The 26,753-nt window shown below is 37.0% G+C and overlaps 1 protein-coding gene and 1 pseudogene across 1 annotated transcript; both read right to left on the bottom strand.

Annotated features, from left to right (window-relative positions):
• Positions 1–13,627: 13,627 nt before the first annotated feature.
• LOC131276924 (olfactory receptor 2W3-like) lies at positions 13,628–14,568 on the bottom strand. Its single transcript, XM_058290536.1, is given in 2 exon segments — positions 13,628–14,166; positions 14,169–14,568. Coding segments are annotated over 2 exon segments (939 nt in total).
• Positions 14,569–18,521: 3,953 nt separating this feature from the next.
• Positions 18,522–25,414, bottom strand: LOC131276684 (inhibitor of growth protein 1-like; annotated as a pseudogene).
• Positions 25,415–26,753: the final 1,339 nt, after the last annotated feature.

Here is a 26,753-nt window from a genome sequence, read left to right as displayed (position 1 = left end):
AGGTTCTGCTCCCCTTCCTGGTTTTTAGTTTGTTCATTGGATTCAGCCATGTTTTTCTGATTACTGGTTTGGTTTGTAGATATTTGTTGCTGTCTGGTCATCATTTTATCTTGATGGGTTTAATCAGTTCCTTAGCTTCTTTGTCTAGTCTTGGGTATTAATTAGCTGTTGTTTTTGCATAAGTGTTATATCTTCTCTTTGTCACTTTGTTCTTCTTATTCTAATTTCTTATTGCTGGCTGAGTTCACTTTGAAGGAAAGTATTAGGGCCGGGGAAAGGCAATTGTGTAAGCAAGGAAAATGTGTAAAGTAGTATAGGTAATAAATGTTAACTGAGCAGCAATATGAGATCTGGGAGGATGGATATTAGATTCATGTAAGTTGTGTAGAGTTATAGCAGTAGTTAGAGTACCTATAATGAGATAGTTGACTGAATATGGGATGAATATGGTATGATTAAAAAGCTAGTGTTTTCGTGAGAGAGAGACAGAGAAAAGAAAGCCAATAGTTTCAAGAGTGGATAAAAGACAGAAAACAAAACAATCTATTAGAAATTAAGAGTTAGACATTTTGGGGATCAAAGAAAGGGAGGTGGAATATAGGAGAGATAGTAGATGATGGAGGATATCAAGATGTAGGGGAAAGGGGATAGTGTACGTAGCCAAATCAGTTCACACAGAAATGAGGCATTGGAGGATGAGGAAACCCAGCAAATATGAGGTGTTCCCTGCAGCACCTATTGTATAATTAAGATAAAATAAAATAAGAAGAAATGAGGGACCAGAGAGAGAGAGAGAAAAAAAAGACTTTGGGGGATACGATGGGAGAAAAGACTAGGAGATAATGCAATGTTAGCAATCAGGACAATAAAAAATAAAAAATAAAATAAAAACAAAAAAACAAAAAAGAAAAAATGCAAACGTTGAGGGCTAGGACATTCAAGGACCTCAGATGGACCTCAGGGCATGATGGATTCAGGGATGGAAAGTCTGTGATATTGCAGACTGAAGAGGTGTGAGTCTCTGGGGTGTGGGCCACCAGGGTTTCGGGGACTCAGACCTGGCAACCTCAAATATGGTTAACAGGGAGCCTGGGAGCACTGCAGTGCAGCACAGCCTTCAGGGATCCCCACAGCTGGGTGCCAGCCCTATGGGGGAGGTCACATCTGCAAACTCTGACCTATGTGTCAGAACCCCGTAATTCACCCTCTCAGGTCTCTTCTGTGGCTGTATTACCAATTCGACTTCAGGACACCTCCCGCCCTGTAAACCCCCAAAACTGCCACCTGGGGGCGCCTCTACACTGTAGCCAATTTAATGATGCTGCAGATCAGTAGCCAGGCCCAGGGGGAGGGGCCCCAGCCGGAAATGCCGATATCAGAGTCTGAAATCGAAATTCCCATGCTTTGCAAAATATTCCCCTAATTGGCTTCCAGACGTCTCCCACCCTGCCAGTCCCTGAAACAGCCTCCTGGTGACGTCTCTTTATTGCAATAATTTAAAAGTGCTGCAGATTGGCAGCTGGCCTTGGGGGCAGGGCTCTAGCCAGAAGCGCTATTATTTGTGTCCGCAATCAAATATTACCCGCCTCACAATAAAACTCCCATTTGTCTCCCCAAATCAGTCTGCAAAGGCCTCCTGCCCTGTTAGCCCCCCAATAGGCCGCTCGGGGCTTATGAATTCCCCAGTACCACAGAGCCTCCAGAAATCGCCGCTGCAGCGCCAGTGCCATGGCTCCACCCACCCCAGGAGGGAGCGTCCTGCGCGCAGCCCCCACCTCCATGTAATAGAACCTCAATTTTATCTTATACATGAATTTTCTCTGTTACCTTCCCACAAAATCGATGTCCAGACACCTCCTGCCCTGCAAAATCCTGAAACAGCCTGGTCCTGAAGAATTTCAAATGCTGCCCAGCTGCTTCTTTGCAGGAGAGAATATCAGGTGCGCTCACTCAGCCACCATCTTGCCCTGCCCCCTGAGACCAAATTTTGAGCTTGAATGTGTTGGACTCTATCCTGGGGTGCCTACTATGTTCTCAAATGGGAGGAGAGTCTGTCAGAAGCATGGGTAGTGCCTGATAGGGGAGGACAGAAAAGTGTGTCCAGCGCTCAGTGCTGTTGCTAGTAAATATGAAACTTGTCCTTCAAGAAGTGAATTTTGGTAATTGTCATGGGTCCCTGGGGGGAGGGATGGCAGAAAGAGGGATAGAACAAATGGTACAGGAGGCATTTAGGGGTGATGGAAGTGTTCTATATGATATCACAATAATGAATACAGGTTGTGTTAAATTTCATAAAAATTCATAAAAGTATATCATCCAAAAGTTAAAACATAATGTAAACTTTTCACCATGATTAGTAGCTATGTTTCAATATTTTGACATCAGTAGTAACAAATGTACCATTCACATTAAAATATTATTAATAGGGGAAGGGGGAAAAGAGGAGGGATGTTGGGTATATGGGATTTCCCTGTATTTTGTACATGATTTTCTGTAAAGTAAAACTTCTTTGAAGACAAAAAGGAAAAATAAAACACTGGGGGAATAAATGAAAGAAAAATTCTTTTACATACAGGACAATAGATCTTACAGTGGTGAAAGGAAAAACTTCAAAAATAATTTAAATATTTTTCATTATTTTTCATTATCCCCAAATTTCATAAGATTTATATGTTTTATTTTTAAAATTTTATTTCATATTTTTAAAACTATTATTTATATTTGGCTATTTTATTGGCTTCTTTTTTATTGTATTTTTTGATGATACATAGATCCCAAAAAATGTTACATTAAAAAATATCAGGTTCCCATATACCTCACACCCCACACCCCCACTCCTCCCACATAAAAAAAAAAAAAAACCTCTTTCATCATTGTGGCACATTCATTGCATTTGGTGAATTCATTTTGGAGCATTGCTGCACTGTGTGGATAATAGCTTATATTGTAGTTTGAAGAAGTTTAGGATCACAGAAGGGCTACAATTATGGCTAGGGAGGATCACTGATGCACAGTATCAGTGATAGGAGATACTTTGGAAAAAGTTCACCTGAGCATGCATATAAGGCATATAAATGTGTTCAAGTGTTCATGGAGCATTTTCACTGAGGGTGGAAATCCACACAATAACCAAAAGAATATAAAATTCCCATCCTGGGGAGATCTGCCCTGTTCTCTATTTGAACAGCAAGAATCCACCAAGTACAGGGGCAATGACAAGTGGAAGATGTCTATTGATGGGCCCTTGATATTGAGGGCTGTGCTTATGATCCATTACATTTGAAATTAAAACTTAGTCTGATATTATAGGGTATTTAAGAGTTACCTCCTGAGACCCTCCGTGTTGCTCAAATGCAGCCTCTCTCTAAGCCAAACTCAACATATAAATGCAGTAACTTCCCTCTAGCATGGGACATGACTCTTAAGGATGAGCCTCCCTGGCACTGAGGGATTACTCTCAGCTCCAACCAGCAATACAACAGGAAAAAGACCTTGATCAAAAGGGGGAAAGCATAAAGACAAATGTGTTTATATGGCTAAGAGACTTCAAAGTGAGTTAGGAGTTCATTCCAGAGATTACACATATGCACATCTCAGCAGGATTTCATTGATAACGAAAACAGGTACTTCCACAAATATATGGGCTCCTGAGGGCTATGGAGGCATCCAGACACTATAGTCTGGACAGATAGCTCAGGAGTTTGGTGCCTTGCCATTTGGACCTATTTTGGAATAGATGCTCCCCAGTGTGGCAGAGTTGGATATGATTGTGATCTCCCTACACATGGCTCTACTTTCCCTTTTATTTGAACATATAATTAGTATTATAGTTGGTAAATGTATGTCCAAGAGATTTAAATCTTTAGGGTCTCCATGTACAACCTGGCCCTGAATCTCAACTGAGTTGCAAAACCCACTCTATTCATTGGACTCACCCAGGACAACTAACAAGTAGGAGACGATGGATAACCATTATTACATGGAATCAAGAGAGTCTATAACTTCAAGCAAGAGATTACCTTCCATCAGCCATGTGGGATTGAAGCCACCTCCTAATTAGAGGTAGTGTGGGCATCACCATCCCATAATCCTCAGGATAGGGGAATGAATTATGGAGCAAAGTAGACTCACTGGTATTCTACTATAGACTTACTACGATTTGACCGATGCAAGAAATTATATTATTGATGTGGAGGCTGTGGCCACTGGAGAGTCTGAGGAACGCAAGAAGGAACCCAGGTGTAATATGGGGACATTTTTGGAATTTGGGGATAATCCTGAATGGCATTGCTGAGAAAGAATTAACAGTTAAGGGATACTACAATCGTCTCATATAAATTGGACCAAACATCACAAAAGATTGTTCACACAAAGCTACTCAATAAAAGAGATCAACATGGAGAAACAGAACTATAGAATTAATGCATCAAGGTAATCAGATGCCCAAAGAAGTGCAAAATTCAAAAACCATAGTAAGGTATATGAAAAAAAGTCTCTGTTTAAATGACAAACTAAAACTTCAGAGTAGACAAAGATTTTTTTGCAGCTACTCAAAAATTTCAAAGAAATATCCTGAATAAATTCAAGAAGATAAAAGAAAACATGTCAATAGAGCTAAAGGATATAAAGACGACAATGTGTTAGCATATAGAAGAATTTAACATTACAAAAGAAACAAAATTTGGGGGATGAAATGTACAAAATAGAGAAAGATACCCAATAGAGGAATACAAAAGGAAATTCGAACATTCAGAAGAAAGAACATTCAAACTAGCAGATAGCACATTCAAAATAATACAGTCAGAAGGGCAGATAGAGAAAATAATAGAAAAAATTGAGCAGGGTCTCATGGATTCAGTAACAGAATGTGACACACAAATACATGTATCATGGGTATCCTAGACGAAGAAGGAAAGGGAAAAGGGAAGAAAAATTATTTGAGGAAATAATGGCCAAATATTTCTCAACTCATATCAAAGATATTAATTTATATGTCTAAGAAGCACAATGCACTGCCAATAGAATTAATCTAAAAGATTTACTCCAAGACACATACTAATCAAAGTAACAAATGCCAAAGATAAAAATATAATTCTGAAGGCAGCAAAAAAAAAAAAGCAATGTCTCATGCAAAGGTCATCAATAAGATAAGTGCTGAATTCTCATCAGAAACCAAGGAAGCAAGAATTCAGTGGTATGATATATTTAAGGTACGGAAAGAGAAAACAACTGACAGATGAACAGTATTTATCTGGTTAAAATGTCATTCACAAATGATGGAGGGTTTAAAATATTCACAGATAAACTGAAACTGAGAGTTCATCATCAAAAGACTTCCCCTACAAGAAATACTACTGGGATTTATTCATGGTGAAAGGAAATGAAAGGAGAAAGTAGCTTGGATTAGGGTGAAGAAGTGAAGATTTTCCATAAAGGTAAATAAAAGGGTAAGAGCAATACACAAGTATATTGTTTCCTCAACATATAACTCCATACTATAATTCTTATAAGAGTCAGAATACAATTGGATAAGAGAAAGGTATATTTCCTGATAATGGACAGGCAAACTATAAAGTGAGACAAAATATATAAATAAGGGAAACGTTAGTTTCTGGTCGAATTACTTGATAATAGATATTGGTTGTGTTGTAAACCCCAAGGTAGCCACAAAGTAGGTATTTAAATACATATATAAAGAAACAAATGAGAAATGGACCAGTCAGATACATAACAAGACATCACCTATACAGAAAAAGAGGATTCAGTAAAGGAAAAGAGATAGAAAAAATATGACATAAAAACCTAAGGACATAATGGCTGAAGTAAATACCAGATTTACAGTAAAAACACTGAATATTATCTGATTAAACTCCCCAATCAAAAGACAGAGATTAGGTTAAAAACCTTGATTAAACTCTGTGTTGTTTACAGGAGACTCTCCTTAAATGGAAAAATGGAAATAGATAGAATGTGAAAGAATAGAAAAAGATATTCCATGCAAATAACTAAAAAGGCTGGGGTAGCTATATTAATTACAGAAAAAAATCTGTTAAGTCTAAAACTGTTATAACTGGGAAAGTAGGACTGTATACTAATAGTGGGAATCCACTCGGAAGAAATAACAATAATGAATATTTATGCATCTAACCATGGTTCACCAAAATACATGAGGCAAAAATTTACAAAACTGAAAGAAGTAATTGATACCTATACAATAATATTTGAAGACATAAACACATCACTCATCAATAGATAAAACACCTAGACAGAAGATCAATAAGGAAACAGACCTTAAAATTATGAAAAACAAACTTGACCTAACAGATACATATAGAACATCGTATATCATATCAGCAGAATATTCATTTTTCTCAAGGATACATGGTTCATGGTCCAGGTTAGGCCAAAGTTTAGTTACTAAAAAGTTCTCAATTAATTTAGAAAGATAAATCATAAAAATCACCTTTTCTGATGATAATGGAAAGAAGCCAGAAATTGATAACGGTTGAAGAAATGGAAAACCCAAAAAATATATGGAATTTAAATAGTCTCTTAAAGAATCAGTGAGTCATAGAAGAAATTGCAAGGGAAATCATTAAGTATCTTGAGATGAATGAAAACAAGAACACCATACCAAAAGTTATTGTGACCCTAGCAATGGAAGAAGTTATATCATTGATATAGAAAGAGTAGCCACTGGATGTGCTGAAGGCAGGGAGATGGAAAAGGAGGTGTAATAAGGGGGCATTTTGGGGACTCGGAACAGTCCTGTTCCAAGACTTGGAACAGTCCTGAATGACATTGCAATGACAAATACAGGTCATTATATATCCTGCCATAACCTCCAGAACTGAGTAAAGAGAGAGTGTAAACTACAATATAAACTATAATCCATGCTGAGTGACAATCCTCCAAATGTGTTCATCATTCGCAATAAATGTACCACATTAATAAAAGAAGTTGTTAATATGGGGAAGGGTGGGAGGTGTGGGGAGTGGAACATATGGTAATCCCTTATAATTATTTGTGTAACATTTCATGTAATCTAAGTATCTTTAAAAAATAAAAAATATATTTAAAAAAAATTTATGGGATGCAGCAAAGGCAGTTCTGAGGGAAATTTATTTCCCAAATTGATTATTTCAAAAAGAAGAAAGAGCTATTATGAAGACCTAACTGCAAAGCTAAAGGAACTAGTGAAAGAACAGCAAACTAAACCCAAAGCAAACAAAGGATAGAATTAATAAATATTAGAACAGAAATCAATTAAATTGAAAATACATAAGAAAAAAAAAACCCAAAAACAAAAAACTAGATACCATTAACAAGGCCAAAAGTTGGTTCTTGGAAAAGATCATTACAATTGGCAAACTTTTTGCTAGGTAGATTTAAAAACAAATCAAAGAAGACAAAAATAAATAAAATATGGAAGGGGGGATATTGCTACACAGAAATGAAAAAATATCATAAGAAGAAACTATGAACAACTATATGACAACATATTAGATGACCTAGATGAAATGGAAAAAATCCTAGTAATGCAAAAAAAACCTACACTGACTCTAAAAGAAATAGAAGATATAAACAGAACAATTACAAGTAAAGAAATTGAATTAGTCATAACAAAGTCTTCCCCCCCCCCAAAAAAATAACCCAGGTCCAACCAGATTCACAGGCAAATTTTCCCAATCATTCCAAGAATAATATCAATCCTGCTCAAACAATTCCAAAAAGTCAGAAGGAACACAACCTAATATGAAGGCCAGATAAAATTACTACACAAGAATTGAAATTTATAGACCAATTTCTGCTATGAGTATAGATGCAAAAGCCCATAACAAAATTCTTGCAAATTGAATTCACCAACACTTTAAGATAATGATAATCTTACACTGATGAAAGATATAATGCCATTTTAAATATATATATTTTTTAATTATTTCAAACTTTAAATATTTTGTAATTTATTTATTATTTTTAAAACTATCATCACTATAGCATTTTCCTATTAATTGCATTTGGTTATTTTGTTGGTTTCAATTTTGAAGATGTTTTGGATCACAGAAGTGTTACAAATGTGGCAGGGGAGGATCATTGGTATGGTGAGTCAGAGATGGGGGATGGATGTGAGGACATTCACCTGAAGCATACCTATAAAGCATATGAGTGTGTTCAAATGTTCATGGGGCATTTTCACAGTGGGTGGAGATTCACACAATAACAAAAGAAATGTCTAATTCACCTCCTGGACAGCTCTGCCACATTCTCATGGAAAATAAGAATTCCCTGAGTACAGGAGCAGTGAACAGTTAAGGAGGATGGACCACTTCTGGTTCCTTGATTGTGATGGCTGTACTTAGAGACCTTTATTTTTGAAATTGAAACTTAACATGGTATTGTAGAGTGCCTAAGAGTTACCTCCAGAGAACCACCTTGTTGCTCAAATATGGTCTCTCTGTAAGCCAAACTCAGCATATAAATGCATTACCTTCCCCCCAGCCTGGTACATGACTCCTGGGGATGAGCATTCCTGGCACTGAGGTATTACTATCAAGCACCAACTAGTAATGCAACTTGAAAAATACCTTGAGCAAAATGGGGAAAGGTAAAGAGTTAATATGGCTAAGAGACTTAAAAGTAAGTGGGAAGGTCATCCCAGAGGTTACGCTTATGCATGTCTCAGAAGGAATTCATTGACTGCCAAAGTAATTATTACCACAAGTAGCAGGGTTCCTGAGGCTCTAGAGACATCCAGACACTGTATGCAGGGCAGACAGCTCAGGAGTTTGGCATCCTGCCACTGGTCCCTACTTTGGAATTTATGCTCCCCAGAGTGATAGAGTTGGACTCAGTTGTGTTTTCCCTGAACATAGTTCTTCTGCCTCTCTATTTGAACCTATATTTAGTCGAGTTTATAGATGTATGTTGATTCACACAAGACATCTAACAAGGAGATGAAGATAGTCAATGACCACCTCAAGCAACAGAGTGTTTGCAAGTGCAAACAAAAAAGTCCCATCCATCTGCCCCATGAAATCAAAGCTCCCTCTCAATTACAGGTAGCTGGCATCACCATCACAGAATCCTCAGGACTGGGGAATGGATAATGGACTAGAGTAGCCTTACAGTTGTTCTGTTGCAGACTTGTGATCTAGCAATGGAAGTAATTTATCATGGATGTGGAGGTAGTGGCCACTGGAAGTTCTGAGAGGAGGAGGGGGGAAAAATACGTGTAATTTATTTTTGGTATTGCAGAGTTATCCTGAATGACATTGCAATAACAGATGTAGGCCATTGTATACAATGTAATAACTTGCAAAAATGTGCAGGAGAGAGTGAACTACAATATAAACTATAATCCATGCTTAGTGGCAATGCTCTAAGACGTGTTCATCAGTTGTGGCAAATGTACCACAGTAATGACGGATGTTGTTGATGCTGGAAAATGCGAGACAGCTAGAGATCAGGGCTTTTGAGAATCCCCTATATTTTTTGTATAACATTTATATAATCTAAGTTTCTTCAAAAATTTTTAAAAGTTTTATTAAAAATAAAAATAAAATAAAATAATTATGTACCATGATCAAGCAGGTTTTATGCCAAGTATGCAAGGGTGCTTCAACACGTGAAAATCAATTAATAAATATGCCACATTAACAAAACAAAGGAACAAACATTCGATCATTTTGATTGATGCAAAAAAGTCACTGGGTAATATCCAGCATCCTTGATAAAAACACTTTGAAATATAGCAATCAAAGGAAATTTCTTCAACATGATACAAGGCATCTATGAAAAACCCACAGGGAACATAATATTTATTGGTGAAAAACTAAAGCTTTCCCTCTAATATCTGGAAAAAGACAAGGATGCCCAGTCTTACCACTGTCATTTCAAATTGTACTGGAAGTTCTAGCCTTAACAGGCAAAAAAAGAAAAGAAAAGAAAAAAGAGAATTAAAAGGCATTCCAATTGGAAAGGAATAAGTAAGACTTTCAATAATTTTTGCAGATGATATGATCCTATATATAACGAGTCCTGAAAAATCTACTACATGGAACGAGATATAAAAACAAATTCAGCAAAATGGTGAGGTAAAAGATTAACACTCAAAAAATCAGTACATCATTATGCCAGTAATGAGCAATCTGAGAAGGAAACAAATAAAAAAGAATCCATTAATAATATCAAGTAAAGACTCAAATATCTGTGAATAAACTTACCCAAGGATGTAAAGGACTTATACACAGAGAACTATAAAGCATTGATAAAATTAATCAAAGATGACCTAAACAAATGAAAGGGCATTTTGTGTTTATCAACTGAAAGACTGAATATTGTTAAGATGTCCAAACTATCCAAAATTATTTATAGATTCAACTCTATCCCAATCGATATTTCCAAGCCTACTTTGCAGACATGGAAAAGCCAAATGTCAAGTTTATTTGGAAGGTTGATGGTGTACCAATTAACCAAAAACATCATGAAAGAGAAGAATGGCATTGGAAAACTTGCACTTTCTTGCATTAAAGCTTATTACAAAGCTACAGTGTAAAATAACACAGTACTGGCACAATGATAGATATATCAACCAATGAAATCTGAGAGTTCAGAAATAGTTCCTGACTTCTACAGCCTTTTGTGAAGGCTGGAAAATCCACTAATCTAGGAGATAACAGTATCTTCAAACAATGATACTAGAGGAAGTGGATAGCCATAGGCCAAGAAAAAAAAAAAAAAGGTGGACCCTATCTCACCCTATAAACAAAATTAGCTCAAAATGAATCAAATACCTAAATATAAGAACCACAACCATAAAACCTCTGGAAGGAAATATAGGGGAGCATCTTCATGATCTTTTATTAGGCCATTATTTCTTTGACTTTATGCAAGGCACAAAAGAAAAAAAATAAATACCATGTCCTCAAAATATTTTGAACATAAAAGTGTAACAAAAATGGAAGACAAGCCTACTCAATGGAGAGAATACTTGGAAACCACATATCAGTAACGGTTTATTGTCTAAAATATATAAAGAAATCCTACAATGCAACAATAAAAAGACAATTTAAAAAATGGACAAAAAGAATTGAAAAGACATTTGTCAAGAGGATATAAAATGACTGAAAAAAAACACATGAAAAGATTCTCAAAATCATTGTCTATTAGGGAAATGCAAATCAAAACCACATTTCACAACCACTAGAAGAGCTATTAAAAAATCAGAAAAATACAAGCATTGGAGAGGATGTAAAGAAATAGAAATCCTCATTCATTGCTGGTAGGAATGTAAAAATTTGCAGCTCCTGTGGATAACTTCCATAGACAGCTAAGTTTAGAATTACCTTTTGGGTTGGTTTGAGCCTTTTGTGGGCCAGAGAAAATTATATTCTTAAATTGGTCCATTACTGTGGATGTGGGACCCATTTAATTAGATTGGATTCAGTTGGGAGGTTTTGAAGCATGAATGGGTCTTGGCCTTCTTGCTTGGGTCCTTCATAAATGGAGAACTGAAAGAAGGCACAAGAAAAAAGTGTCAGAGACAGAGAAAACCAAGAGGCTGGGACCAGCAGAGCACACAGGCATGGAAAGTGGTCCTCAAGAGGTTGAAAGAGATTGAACCATAGACTTAATTGCTCAAGGTTGTACTCCAGAGGCTATAGGAGCAGCTAGGATGCCCTACCATGTGTCTGATCACAGACAGCTACAACTTAGTGAGATGGCATCTCTTGATGATGCCTTGATTTGCACACTTACACAGTCTCAGAACTGTAAGCTTTTAACCTAATAAATTCCCATTATAAAAACCAACCCGTTTTTGGTATATGACAACCTTTAATTGGCTATTTGATTGTGCTGGTTTTGTTTTTTGTTATTTTGGTGAAATTTTGTCCTGTGTGGTTTTTCTCCCCAGCAGCAAGGTTCTTAGAAGATAAGGGATATACAGGACCATGCTTTCGTCTGTCCAAAGACTTAATAAAAACCAAAAGATTTCAAAACTGTCATGAGATACCACGTCATATCTCCTAGGATGGCTATGATTAATAAACATAAAATAAGGAAGATTGGTGAGGCTGCAGAGAATTAGAAGATCTCGTATATTGGTGGTGAGAATGTAAAATGATGCAGCTGCTTTGGAAAACAGTTTTGGAGTTTCTCAGAAAGATAAATATTGAATTACCATATTAACTGGCAATCTCATTTTTAGTTATGTACCCTAAAGAACTGAAAACAGAGATTTGAGGAGATATTTGTATACTAATTCTCAAAGCAAAATTAGTCACAATAATTTGACAATAGTCAAAAAGTAGACACAATCCAAGTGTTCATCAACAGATAAATGGATGTACAATCATGGTATATTCATCCTATAGAATAATACTCAACTACAGAAAGGAATGAAGATTTAGCATATGCTACAACCTTGAAGACATGATTTTGAGTAAAATAAACCAGGCTCAAAATGCCATATATTGCATGATTTACCTTATATGAAATACCTAAAATTAGAAAATACGTGGAGACAGAAAGTAGATTATAGGTTGTGAGGGATTGGGGCAAAGATAAGAAGTTAATGCATAGCAAATACAGAGTTTCTGTTTCAGGTGATGAGTAAGTTTGGGTAGCAGATCAGTTGATGGTAGCACAATATTTTGAATGTAATTATCATTGCATTTTACATTTGAAAATTATATAATTTAGATATTTTCATTAAAATAAACTTTAAATATATCATGTCACAGTAGAAACATCAAGAATTACAAATTAGAACATGGAATACATCTCTTATTCAATTCACCTTGAGAAAAATATCTTCTCAGACCAATACTGGGGAGATCAGATGATTTTAAAATACCTGATGTATTGCAGGAACTTAATGAGGATGAGGTTCTTCTCAATAATGTAAGAAAAATATACCTGAGAACTATCAACACTTTAGGATTTAAAAAGCCTATGCATCATTTTTAAAGATAATTTTAGATATAAATGACTCAGATATCATTATTATAAATTAATTTATTGGTTTCAGTAGACTTTCAGACAAGAGTCTGAGGATAATAACAAATATTGGGTAAGAGTAGGAAAAAAAAACAAGAGTGTATGAAAACCTTGGGACACAAGTTGGAAGTGGAAAACACAAATTTGTGCTGAATTTCCACATTTAATTGCTGCCAGATAATGGACACACACAGCTGGTCTAAGGCAAGAGCAACAGCAGTAGAAGACTTGTGATTCATCTGGCTTAAAAACCCAGAATGCAGTTAATGAATTAAAAACAAACACACAATAAATATCTCTGATTAGAAAAACCTGTTTCCTATTTAGCACTCTGGTGTAAATTGAGAGGCTCACCTTTATAATTCTTTATTTCCCTTTGCTCTTTGGACATACTTATAGATAATATAGAGGTTTGGGGTATTACATATGTTCTTCAGCACACACATCGAGACACATAGTTTTGGAATTTTAGTACTTTTCTAGAAATATAGGGAAAGGCAAATAAGTAGGGAGCCATAATCCAAGACCAGAATGGATCCAACACTTCCAGATTTTTTCAGTGATCCTTGTTGGATCTGGCATTCAGGCCATGGGTGTGAGTTGTTGACTTGAGGTGTTTTTCTTGTCCTTACTGCTTTCTAACCTCTCCATTACCCAGCAGCAGTCTCCTCAGTGCCCCCTTCACATCTTTGTTTCTGAGGGTGTAGATCAGGGGATTCAGGAATGGGGTGACAATGTTATGGAAAAGGGTGAGGAACTTGCCTTGATCCTGGGAGGAGCTGTTTCCTGGTTGCATGTACATGTAAATGATGTTTCCATAGAAGAGCGATACCACAGTGAGATGGGAGCCACAAGTGTTGAAGACCTTTTGCCTCTCTGATGCAGACTGACTTTGTAACACAGCCCTCACAATGTAGACGTAGACCAGGATTAAAACTAGGGGTGAGAGCACAATGCTCACTGCCAGGACAAACACAGTGCCTTCAATGGTCACGCTGTCGACACAGGCCATCCTGATCAGGGCCGGCATCTCACACAGGAAGTGGTTCACACTGCTGCGTCCACAACGGGATAAGTGCAAGGTCATTGGAGACATGGCCAAGGAGTTGGCCACCCCACAATCCCAGGCCACAGATACTAATCCCCGGCAGAGCCTTGGATTCGTGTTACCGTGTAGTGTAGGGGATTGCAGACTGCAACAAACCAGTCATGCGCCATGACAGCAAGGAGCAGGCACTCCACGCCACCAAGACCCAGGAACAGGAAGAGCTGGATAGCACAGCCAGTGTAGCTGATGGTTTTGTCACGTCCACTAAGGTTAGAGAGAAGCTGTGGGGTGGAAGTGGTGGTGAAACTGAGGTCCAGGAAGGACAGATGGGTAAGGAAGAAGTACATGGGTTTTTGGAAGTAGGGGTCTAGCTGGGACACGAGGATTATTGTGGTGTTGCCCACCAGGGTCAGGAGATATGCATTCGAAATGACCACAAATAGCATCTTCTCCAGATGGGGACCGTCAGAAAAACCCAAAAGGATGAAATGGTTTTGGGTGCTGTCACTGGTTCCACCCATCATCTCTACTGCACCTGAAGATAAATATCAATAATACAATAGCAGCTAACACCACAGAAACTCTTATGAGCCAGGTGCTCTATGATTTTTTACATTTATTTATTCTTCAACACTAAAAATAACAATATGAACCCAAGTTCACTGTTATTAACCCTGATTTGTTAAAAATGAAACTAAGGCACATGTATGTTAAGAAAATTGCTTTATCTAAAAAGGTACAGATTTTATATTTGAACCCAGGAAATCTTGTTAAGTTTATTCATCATAAACTGCTAGTGGTAATTTCCTTAATTCCAAGGATGCAAAAGTTAAATTATGTCATGGATAAACCACTGATTCTCCAGGAATGAAAAATCAAGAATCAAATTTCCTAAGTTCCTGTCAAAACCTCAAAGACTCAAATTAGATTCCAAATATAATCAATTAATAGCATGGAAATACTCGTGATATGCAGAATATTTTATCTCAAGCACACATACTATTTGATTATTATTGTTGAGGTAATTTTAAGGTAGTTGAGAACATAAACAATTTATTAGCCTTTGGAATATTAATAAAGCAACATAAAAAATAAACTCTCTCCCTCTCTATAAACTCTCTCTCCTTCTCTTCCCTCTTTCTCTCTTAATTAATTCTATTATAAATAAATTGAGTATATGGCTATATACTATATATATAAAGCTTATATAAAGCTTGAGAGTATATATATATACATATGTATACATACACACACATATATCTTAACATTTTTAATAGATAGTAATAGAATAGTAATAGAATAACTCACACATACTTGGAGAAATCACTATCAAATTTCAATGCTAAGAATGCATCACATTCAAATCAAAGCATATTCAAGGAAATAACCATGATTATTACACACAGATATAGAAGACTAGAGTACAAACATACTGCAATCCTTTGTCTATTCCATAGTAGGATCTTGGAAGTTTCATCCACCTTTTCATAATTTTCTCATGTAAAATGGTTAATATGTTTGTGTGTGTTGAGATTTTTTTAATGCAGAACTTTTTGGTAAATAAATGTGTTTCAATGCATTTTAAAAAGGTTAATATGTCATAAAATGGGGAATGAGGATATATGCTCATGTGAATAGGCAGAGAAATTCTGCATGGAAAAGTCTAAAGATAAGAAACTATCCTTAACATATATCCAAACATATTTTTAAATGCAAAATGTTAATAATAAAGGCAGGTATATGGGAAGTCTGTATTTTCTGCATGATTTTTGAAAACCTACAAACTCTCTAATGAAAAAGTCTTATTATTGTGACGTTAAGAAAACATGGTAGTATGTGTTTTCGTTTTATTTTTCCTTCCCCCAGTCATCTTGGACTTAAGGCGATCTCACTAGGCAAGTTTCATTTCTCAAGAGCTGTGAAGCAAAATATGAATACATTTGACAGACAACATATTTAAAAATCTGCATTCAATGAAACATATTAACAAAATCTAAAGAATACCAATATTATCAGAAAAATTCAACATGAAAATTAAAAGCTTATTGTTTGTTGAGCAACTACCAAATACTACCAGAAATAAAAATGATTTGAAGAAGCAGTTCACAGAAAAACAAGTAATTTACAAACAAGTGACATATATATTTAAAGTATTCTCATGCATAATTAAGGAAATAATTAAAATGGTTATATACACATTTTAGACGGACATTATTAAAAAGCTTGGTAATAGAATTGTAAAAATGTGGAGAAATGAACACATTCTCAGGAAATTTTGGAATTTAAACTAGAATAATATCTTTGGAGAGGACTTAAAATTATCAATATTTAAAATACATATATACTTTGACATTGTGTATACTATTTAAAAAAATCTTTCATAAAACTTAAAATTAAATATGTTTATTTTCTATGCATTTATTCTGCATCTAGGAATATTTCATTATTAAAAAACAATAGGTAAATTTTCCTGCTCAAAATTCTTCATTATACCATTGTTCTTGATAGTTAATAATTGGAAACAATGCACATATTTACCGCTATAGAAACGACTTCATAAAAAATGACACTTCTGTGAATTAGAACTAAGCAATTTCTAAATAAGTTTATATATGTAAATTTGCCTGACTGCTGTCCAAAACTTCATATTTCGGTCAAGCATACTGTAAACATAGCATATAATAAGATTATGTAAAGTAAAATTCAATTTTTGTTAAAAAAATATGTAATTTCATACTTGTTAAAAAGTCTCACACCCACATAATATTTAGGAACTTTCTCAGTGACTGATTCTGTGTTTTCTTGAAATTGATTAAAATATCCTTTGACTCTGCCATTCATCTTTGGATGGACCATTGGCTCATTCTTCTTAATCTGTAGGTAGGTAGGTAGATAGATAGATAGATAGATAGATAGAGAGATAGATAGAGAGATAGATGATAGATTAACAGAAGGAACAAGAGAGGAAAGAAGATCGAAAGACAGGAAAGAAGGAAGAAAAAAAGATGGCAAGTAATCACCAACCATTATGATAATTCCAACGCCTTAAAATAAAATCTTGTACTATTTCATGATCCTCGAATTGTGCATCCAATGATATAAGAGAAACCAGAGAATGAGAAGCTGAAAATGAGACTTACCTCAGTGAAAGGCCATGAGTTTGGTTTCAGGATAACTTAAGTTCAGTTTTTCCAATTGAAATGTGGAAGTAAAAAGGTCTTACTGAGGTCTCTTGACAAGAATATTTGACACAATTTAAAGAGTAATATGAATACTAATGCCCCATACCTGTCACCTCTTAACTGAGTTTTTTCTGTGATATTCTCCCCCTGCCACTGCCGCTCTGGAAGGGGCTGCTAACAAGCCCTTACTTGGTAGCACACATCACTCTTCATGGAGGAAATAGATGTCTTATCATGGAATATAGATATTCACTTTCTGAATGGTTCTGGGTAGATACAGATAGCTATCTTCCCCCAAAATTCAAAGTTTGAGAGGAATATAATCAATGTTTTACTTTCTTTGTAGGTGTCCTACTCAGCATCTCGATTCAGTATTGACAGTACCCACCCCCATTTTACACTGAATAAGATCTTTTGCAGTCACTGTCAAAATCTTCATATTTAATCTAACTTTGTGTCTATTCTTGTGCATAACACATTTTACTGTATTTCTTTTGAATTTGTCCCCACTCACTTATGTTCTTCTTATAAGGGGAGATATCTGGTAATGTCTATTTTTTTATCTTTTATACCTGGGCTGCACTTAGCACTTGATTAACTCATTAGTTATGTGGCAGTTCAAAATTTATCAGTCTAGGGAAAGCATTTTCTCTTTGTGTCTCAAAGCTAGTAAGATGGAAATGGAGTACAAAATCTCTATTTAGAGAGACCTAATTTATCCCCCAAATAAAGCAGGACTCTTTATATTGTGAACAAGGACACATGAGAGTCCAGGAAATAAATCTAATGACTGATGACCCACAGTTTTCAATCATAGTATTGCATGAATAGGACTTATTGGAGCACCTTCTCTGCATAAAGGAAGTTAATTTTTTGTAAAACCTTTGTTTAACTTGCATAGTTGTGAGTATGCACATGTTTAAAATGGATTACAAGGTAAAATATATTTCTCCCTATAGACTTTGATCAAAAAGCATGACTAGAATTCCTCCAAAATGCAAAGTTCCACTTCAAATCATGTTAATTACATGTACTTTTTCAATTTCTGGAAGGCGGGAATTTTAGTTTATGTACAAAGCAGTTTTAATCTTGAAGTTTATTTTTTTTATTTTTATTTTTTGTTTAATTCAAACCTATATTTGTAGTTTCTAAAATGTTGATCCACAGGCCACTTTCTTGTTATACATGTGTGTCAATGAAAACAAAAGGAAAAAAAAATCACTCCCATCCCTAAAAAAGGAATGGTTTCTTTTCTAACATTCTTTAAAAATACACATTTTACAACACTTACACCTCAACAAAGGTGGCAATGTAATAAATACACTGGTTTATTTTGTTTTCCTCACTGTTAAATGCATGTCCACAAACTACCTATTAAAAGCTCTTTCTTTTTTGGATTTCTCCAATGCTTTGTCCGTTGTTTTTTCATTTTCCCCTCTACATTTGGGACAGTACCACTTGCCCTTTGGTTTATGATTAAGTCCCACGCAAGAGAAATAAAACCACTCAATGGGACATTCATCATTGTCACAGCCTATCATTTCTCCATAGGAGACCTGATTACACAGACAGTACGTTGGTTCATTCAGGTCAATGGGAAGATCTGCAAGGGATGGATGCTTCCCTCTCTGCTTTGGCCTTAGAGCGTTTCTTTTTCTTCGATGTCTTTGCTTTCTTCTCCTTCGGTGTTCCTGAGCTGATGTCATCATGATCATGATTATTAGATGCATTCTCTCTGTTCTCATTGTTGCGTTGTCGCCAGGATCTCTTATTATTGGGCTTTTCTGCTTGAGTGATTGTCTCATTCTTTGACTTATCTTGGCTGGTTTTTCCACTTGTTGCCAGTAGTGTCATTGATCTCTAGATGTGCCTCAGAAAGTTCCACATGACTGTGCACTTGTCTGGTCTGGTTCTCAACGAGCTCTACCATCTGACTCACAATCTGAATCTTTTCATCACCCAATTCCTGGCTCCGAATCAGGGCCCTCTGAATGCAACGTAAAACTCTCCTCTTCTGTCTACTGTCAGTCTCACGCTTAAACTTCTCCTAATATTCATCCAATTCCTTTAGAATTTCATTCTAGCGGCGAGAGGGTGGTGGGGGTCGCCCCGATTGCCTGGCCCACGCCAGCGATCGCTCGGCAGTTTGGTTTTGTCATTTTTTTGCTGGATGGCTGAAGGGTCGTAGGGAGGACAGCGGCTAGGACGCCTGGGGCAAGAGGGCAGACGGGGTGAAGAGCAAACTTTACTGGGAGTTTCTCCCTTTGCGGCAGAGCTTGTTCCACGGCGCTGAATACCCACCGGGAGACGCCAGTGTAGCGGCCTCTTCCACTGAAGACCCAGCTGAAACCCGACGGCTGGACGTATGAGCCATTAATTCCCTCCACACACCCCCCTCATTCTCCTCCTCTCCCGCCCCCGCAATGGTCTTTAAGTACAGCAGCAGACAGAAGTCTAACCTTTTTATTTTTTTATTTTTTATTTTTTATTTTTACTATTCATTTTTTTTAAATTTTTTTATTTTTTATTGACTTTGTAATAATATTACATTAAAAATATATATGTGAGGTCCCATTCAACCCCCCCCACCCCCCCCTCCCCCCCCCCAACAACACTCGTTCCCATCATCATGACACATCCATTGCATTTGGTGAGTACATCTCTGGGAATCGCTGCACCTCATGGTCAATGGTCCACATCATAGCCCATACTCTCCCACGTTCCATCCAGTGGGCCCATCCCATAATTGCCCCTGAAGCACCACCCAGGACAACTCCAAGTCCCGAAAACACCTCCACATCTCATCTCTTCCTCCCATTCCCCACACCCAGCAGCCACCATGGCCACTTTTCCCTCACCAATGCCACATTTTCTCTGTGGACCTTGGATTGGTTGTGTCCATTGCACATCTAAGAAGTCTAATCTTGAAGTTTGAAGAGCTTTAAACTCAGAAATAGTGTGGCTGTGTGGGCAGGTAGTTAGGAAATGAGATCAATGTCTTCAGTTGGGGAAGGCAGTGAGAGCCAGTCCAGGTCTTCCCAGTCACCTGCTAATGGTTTGCCAAACCCCTGAACGTCCTGTAAGTAACGGTATGGCTAATACCCTTTTATTTTTTTTTATTTATTTATTTTTCCCCACCTCCCCATCCCCCCTCTCCCCCCCCCAACAACACTCGTTCCCATCATCATGACACATCCATTGGATTTGGTAAGTACATCTTTGGGCACCTCTGCACCTCATAGACAATGGTCCACATTATGGCCCATACTCTCCTCCATTCCATCCAGTGGGCCCTGTGAGGATTTACAATGTCTGATGATTACCTCTGAAGCACCATCCAGGGCAGCTCCATGTCCCAAAGACGCCTCCACCTCTCATCTCTTCCTGTCTTTCCCCATACCCATCGTCCACCATGTCCACTTTTCCCAATCCAATGCCACCTCTTCTATATGGACATTGGATTGGTTGTGTCCATTGCACCTCTATGTCAAGAGGAGGCTCAGATTCCACATGGATGCTGGATGCAATCTTCCCATTTTCAGTTGTAATCACTCTAGGCTCCATGGTGTGGTGGTTGTCCTTCTTCAACTCCATCTTAGCTGAGTGTGTCCAATAAATCAGATTGTAGGTGCTGGAGTCTGTTGAGGCTCAGGACCTGGCTATCACATTGTTAGTCCAGAGATTCAAATCCCCTAAATATATCTTAAACCCCAACATTAACTGCACCTCCAGCACATTAGCATGAAAGTCTTATGAAGGGAGATCCCATCTGAGTCCAGATTCATCACACATAAACACCATTTCCAGAGAGGGGCCATCTGCCCTGGTAGTTAACCTCATCGGCCATGACCATAACTCCCATGGGTCTCTTTAGCCCTCAAAGGAACCAATATCTGGGGGTTGTATCTGCTTTATCTGTCTCTCTGACTCTGCTCAGTTGTGCATGAGGGCAATCCTTCTGCCAGCCTCCAGACTCTTTTTTAGAAACTCGTAGCCATATAAACTCATTTCTCCTTTCCATTTCCCCCTTACTTTAGGTCAAACAGCATTTTAAAGTCATGTTATTTTATGTAGACAGGGATATTCTGCTGATCCACATTGAACCTTCCGTATCAGGTCATTTTCCAGTTGCATCATCAGTTGGTAGTTGATAGTGGTCCCTCGTTGCCAGGGAGGCTCATCCCCGGGTGTCATGTCCCACGCTGGGGGGAAGGCATTGCATTTACATGCTGAGTTTGGCTTCGAGACTGGCCACATTTGAGTAACATGAAGGCTGACAGGAGGAAATTCCCAGGCACAATGTTGCTCTAGGTCTTGTTCTTATTTTAGGTTTATCAGCTCACAAGCATAGTCATTAGCATCAGGGGCTCACTGTTGAACCCTCACTCCCCTTTTAAATACTGATTGAAAAATGAAAACATATCTCAGATCTCATTTTATATTCTCTAAGAGCTGTTCCATGTATATTAGAAACCTGCACAAGACATCTCTTTTATCTAATAAAATTTAATCTTAAAACAACATCTTCATAACAATTCTACACTTTATCTCACATACATAAAATCTAACTTCAGTCATTATGTTTTGTAGTAGTCATTTCTAATCTCTAAGACCTTTATGCTATCTCTTTATGAAGAATTTTAACATGACTTGCATTGATTCCTAAACATATATTTCAAACTCCTTTCAAAATGCCACTGTCCTCTATGAACTTTCATTGACATTTATGCCCCTCTACTCTGGCATTCAAAATATTATTAATATTCCTTACTTTTCTTTTTCAGTCTATTGAATCCCTTATTCCCATAAGGGAGTTTAGCATTCTCAGCTTAAACCTTGCATGGCTCAACACTATTCCAGACACAGAAGACATGGCTGTAATTTGTCTTTGCTACAGAATTGTGCAATCTTTCCAGTTGCTGGACTCTTGCAGCCACAAGTATCTGCAGTAACCTGTTTCAGAGAAATTTAATTTGGGTGTTGTTGATGTTAAATGATTTATTGCATGATGTTTTAGAGTTCTAGGCTGCTTCAAGCAAATACCATGAAATGGGTTCCTTTAAACAATGAAAATTCATTAAGTTATGGTTTTGAGGCTAGAAAATGTCCAAATCAAAGCATCAAGGCCCTAGGCAGCATCTCCTTGTCTCTTCCTTGTATTCTTGGTTCCAGTTTAGTTTCTTATTTTCTGTGTTTCTTTCTGGGACTGAATTTCATTCTCTTACAAATGAGTCCAGTATTATGATTAAGACTCATCTTGTTGAGGTGGGACACTCTTTAACTGAGGTTACCTCATCAAAAGGTCACAGCTAAAGTGGATTTTCACCAACAGTAATGGATTAGATTTAAGAATATGCATTTTTCTGGGGGTACATATAGCTTCATATCATGGCTAAGAAATAAATTAATCAGAGCTGCTGACAGACAACCAATCAAACAGATTACCTGTCAAAGCATTAACATTTCTCCAATTCTTGCAGCTTATAAAATTATCCCTCATTATGCTTAGTGCAGCTTCTCTGCTTCATAAAATAACACAGTTTATGTTGTTTAATCCTAATAATATCTCATCATTGGACTTTTGTCTTTGTCCCATTCCTTTCCCTTTATAATACAACAGACTTCTCTTAGATGTTCACATCTATTTCAAATTTCACTTCTGCCTTACAGTTCTAAGATGTTTTTTTAACAAACTCCAAACCCAATGCAAAAAATATATGTGTATTATATTTTGGATTTCCACATATTGTCTCCTCAGCATTTTTATATTTCACCCCTTAGAAATCATTTTGCAATTGTTAAAGGTATTTCTCTGATATGAATACCGTGAGTGTGAAATGTGTGTAAACATCTGTGTCTTAGTGTGTCTATAATTAACTATGAACTTTCCAAGAACAAAGAGGATGCTCCTCATTTTCTACTTGTGTATGACTTTGACCTATTCCATATAGCTTTTCTATTTAACAAACCAACTGAGAAATGAAGACCTCATAGTTGAACCTCTAAATTCTGAAATCTATTCACTATTTTCACTTGGCTTCTGTTAGGTACAATTAAAAGTCAGGAAGCAGAAGGTCCTGCTTTAGTAGGAGGACCTCAGTCCAATAATGGATGTCTTCTTCCCTCCTGGGTGGATGCAGATGCTCCAACTTGATGTAGGTGACTCTTCTGATCTCCACCCATTCCTTTACAAATTCAATGGAACATGATGTTTGTGCAAAGAGTTTATGGCAATAATATAATGGACGTAACTCTCTTGAGGAAATATTGTGGAGGGACACTGATGGTAATCTGTATTCATCAACAGTCTTAGGCCCTGGGGAAATTTCTGAACCAACAGCGATCCTTAACGTGTGCCCTGAGGCATAAAGCAGGGCCACTTGCTTTCAAACTCTCCAACATCTAGTCAGGTCAAGACAAAACTTAGAACTATGAAAATTTGTCTCCTGATATAGAATGGATTTACTGCTTCATGTAGGTAAATCTGTGTGTCGTTCTAAGGTTTAAGGACCCTTTACCCACATCTCCTGTTCCTAAGCATATTAGGTGGCTACAATAAAAGCTGAGACATAATTAGTCCCATCAAAATGGAGTAGGATCATTCCTTTTTCCCCCTGTAAACCTACTGAAAATATGGTGAAAAATAATCTGACACTATTTCACTAATAATGTTCTGTCTAAAATAGAAAGAACCCACTGTTCTAGTTAATGGAAAAAATTCATAGGTACATCAATTAATCAAAAGTTTTATTAAGTGTTGGAACTAACAGTGAGAACTATTTTCTTATTTCTTTTGGATTTGAAAGGAGGAGGTCAGCATGCATTGGTTTATACTTTAGCTTTAGCAACTAAGAAAGAGATATTGAGCATGTATCATGAACCTCCTGATAAACTAAATCAGGTATATGCAATCATGCAGTTTATACTATTGTCAGAGAAATATCAGAATAATTAATGTGAACCATTTGACAAAAAATTATAAAATTGTTATTCTGGTATGTTTGGGTAGATATAATTACAGATTCAGAGAGCAAAGGGTCTATTCCATAAAGATGAACGTTCATATTTGTAGATTATGTATCTACACTCATGTAAATCACCTCCACCCTTCTCTCCTCTATGTTTATTAATATTAGGGAAGGAGATCCAACAAGAGCAGCAGAAGCATACATAAAGCATGCATAGAGGAGCTGGTGCTCAGAGAGCAGATTTAATAGATCCCAGTGTTCCAATTTCTCTTCCCATTGGGACCCTAAGAATCAAAATCCCCAGTCTAAATTTACTCAGTTCCTTCTGCCTGCTAATGAGGTTATTTTACTTCCCACTCCAGATCAGTCCCACATTTTACTGTCCTCCATCTTCCCTTTCCTTAGGACTTTTTCAACATACTGGGATAATGAGTGTATTTAGTTGGTTCACTTGACAAATGACTCACCTGATTTGGGGTAGGGGCATTCTATTTGCTATCTGAATAATCATCCAGTCTTCTGCTAAAGTACAGACATAGCTGTGGAAGGTTACATTTTAGGAAAATGCAGAGTTCAAATGTAGGAGTTGATGGTTTAACTAACTTTTGTAGAAAGAAGGGAATTTGATTGTCAGTTAGCTTAAGGATATGTCCATAATGGAAAAAAAAATTAAAAAAACATGATCAGCATGATATAAACTGAAAATGTACAATGAATAATAAAAGAAATTGGGCCTCCCAAGTGAGGAGTGTACATGTACTGGGGAGAACAGATCCAAAGTATTACATTTATAGAAAAGGTAACCCTACTGCACAAGTCAAATGAAGGAGGTGCACAAACTTGAAAGAGTAGTTAAAAATAAAGTCTTTGCCATCTATAAGTTTGTAGAAAGTTCCCCAAACCGGAAGGTAGTATACTGTTTTTACATGTGGCATGCGGAATATGAGGCAATGCATAATTTAAAAGTGTCATTATGATGCTATTGGAAATTCAAACTAGAGGAGGCACCTGGTCATGCCAAATTATTGTGTCACTGGAATCCATCATCTTCACAAAAAAAGCTTTCTATTAAAATTTTCTCTATATGGAAAAATTAATTTTACTCATTTAAAACTTCACATTAAGTTTTATTACTCAGTGTTTTCTAGTTATAAATAACAATGACAACAAGAATATTACTGTAATACTTACAATTCATAAAACATTTTTAGGTCCATCGTTTAATTCTGTCCTCCAGATAGTCAATCATTTATTCATTTAGCACAGAGGCATTGAGTGACAATCATGCACAAAGCATTGTTTTAGGTTTTCTTTGCCAATGAAATTATGGACAAGATCCCCTTACTCATGGTGCTGGGTTACTGCTGAGAAAAGGCAAAAAACCGTAATAAATGAGAAAGCTAGATAATATACTTGATGCTGAGAAGTAATCCACAAAAAATAACAACTATTGCGCCCAGTGAAGGGGTTGGGAAGATGGGCTCTGGGGCAGAGTTGCCATATTGAATGAGTAGTCCTAACTAAGAAGCTGGAATTTGAGCAAGAGTAAAGGGAAAGAGTCAAGGGGACCTCTGGGAAGAGAGAAATGCAGGCAGTGAACACAGCTGGTGGAAAGGCCTTGTGCTAAAAATGCCTGTGATGTTGTAGATCCAGTCAGAAAGCCAGAGTAGAAAAGAAGCAAGCGGGTGCAGATGGAATCAACGGGGCTACAACCTGTAAGGTATTAGAGTTCATTGTGAAGATGTTGACTTTAACTCTAAGTTGAAATAGAAATCACTTTAAGATGTGGCCTACATAAGTGGAATGACTGACTTGTATTAAAAGAGAAGGTCCAGTTGCTAAGTTCAAAATAGGTGGTGAGGTGTAGGCGTAGAGCCAGGAGGACTTACAGGATAATAATTAGTAATACAGAAGTGGTGGACACTACTCACACCAAGGCTATAACAGAGGAGTTGTTAGGACTGGCTAAACTCTGCATATATGTGGAAGGTAGAGCCAATAGATTTGCTGGTGGAATTTTGTTATATACTGGTCAAATCAAGAGAAGAGTCAACCATAATTTTGTCCTCATAACTGAAAAATAGAGCTGTCATCCACTGAAATGGAAAGGTGTATGGTTGATTTTGCATGGGAGGGAAATGGGGAGAAGTTTGGGGTTAAGATTTAGGTATTTTGAGTTTAAAATACCTACTCTAAGGTCAAGTGAACAGTTGAATATATAAGGCTGGCATTCTAGGGAAAGGTTAGAGGAAGAAGGTAAAGTCAGGAAATAGGTATAGATTTAGAGGATTTTGCTGATAAGGAATCAGAATTCCAGAGGGAAGAGTAGAAGGCTTTTAGGAGTTGGGAAGGGAGGGAAAAGAGGCCATAATAGGAGATGCAGAAAGCTTTGAGAAGCTTAGAGTGCACAGGATGAAGGAGGAGATTAGTGACTATCATAAACCATGATAAAATGCATGAGGTTAGGCTATAGGGAGAAATTGTTCACTCCATGTAAAGAAGACATGCAAATTAGTCCCTTTCCTGCCTGTCAGGCACCCTTGTCTCTGATGAATG

The sequence above is a fragment of the Dasypus novemcinctus genome, chromosome 30, assembly GCF_030445035.2.
Source record: "Dasypus novemcinctus isolate mDasNov1 chromosome 30, mDasNov1.1.hap2, whole genome shotgun sequence".
Taxonomy (NCBI): Eukaryota; Metazoa; Chordata; class Mammalia; order Cingulata; family Dasypodidae; genus Dasypus; species Dasypus novemcinctus.
Note: the sequence above shows the minus strand (reverse complement) of the source record. Positions and strands in the feature narration are given on the sequence as shown.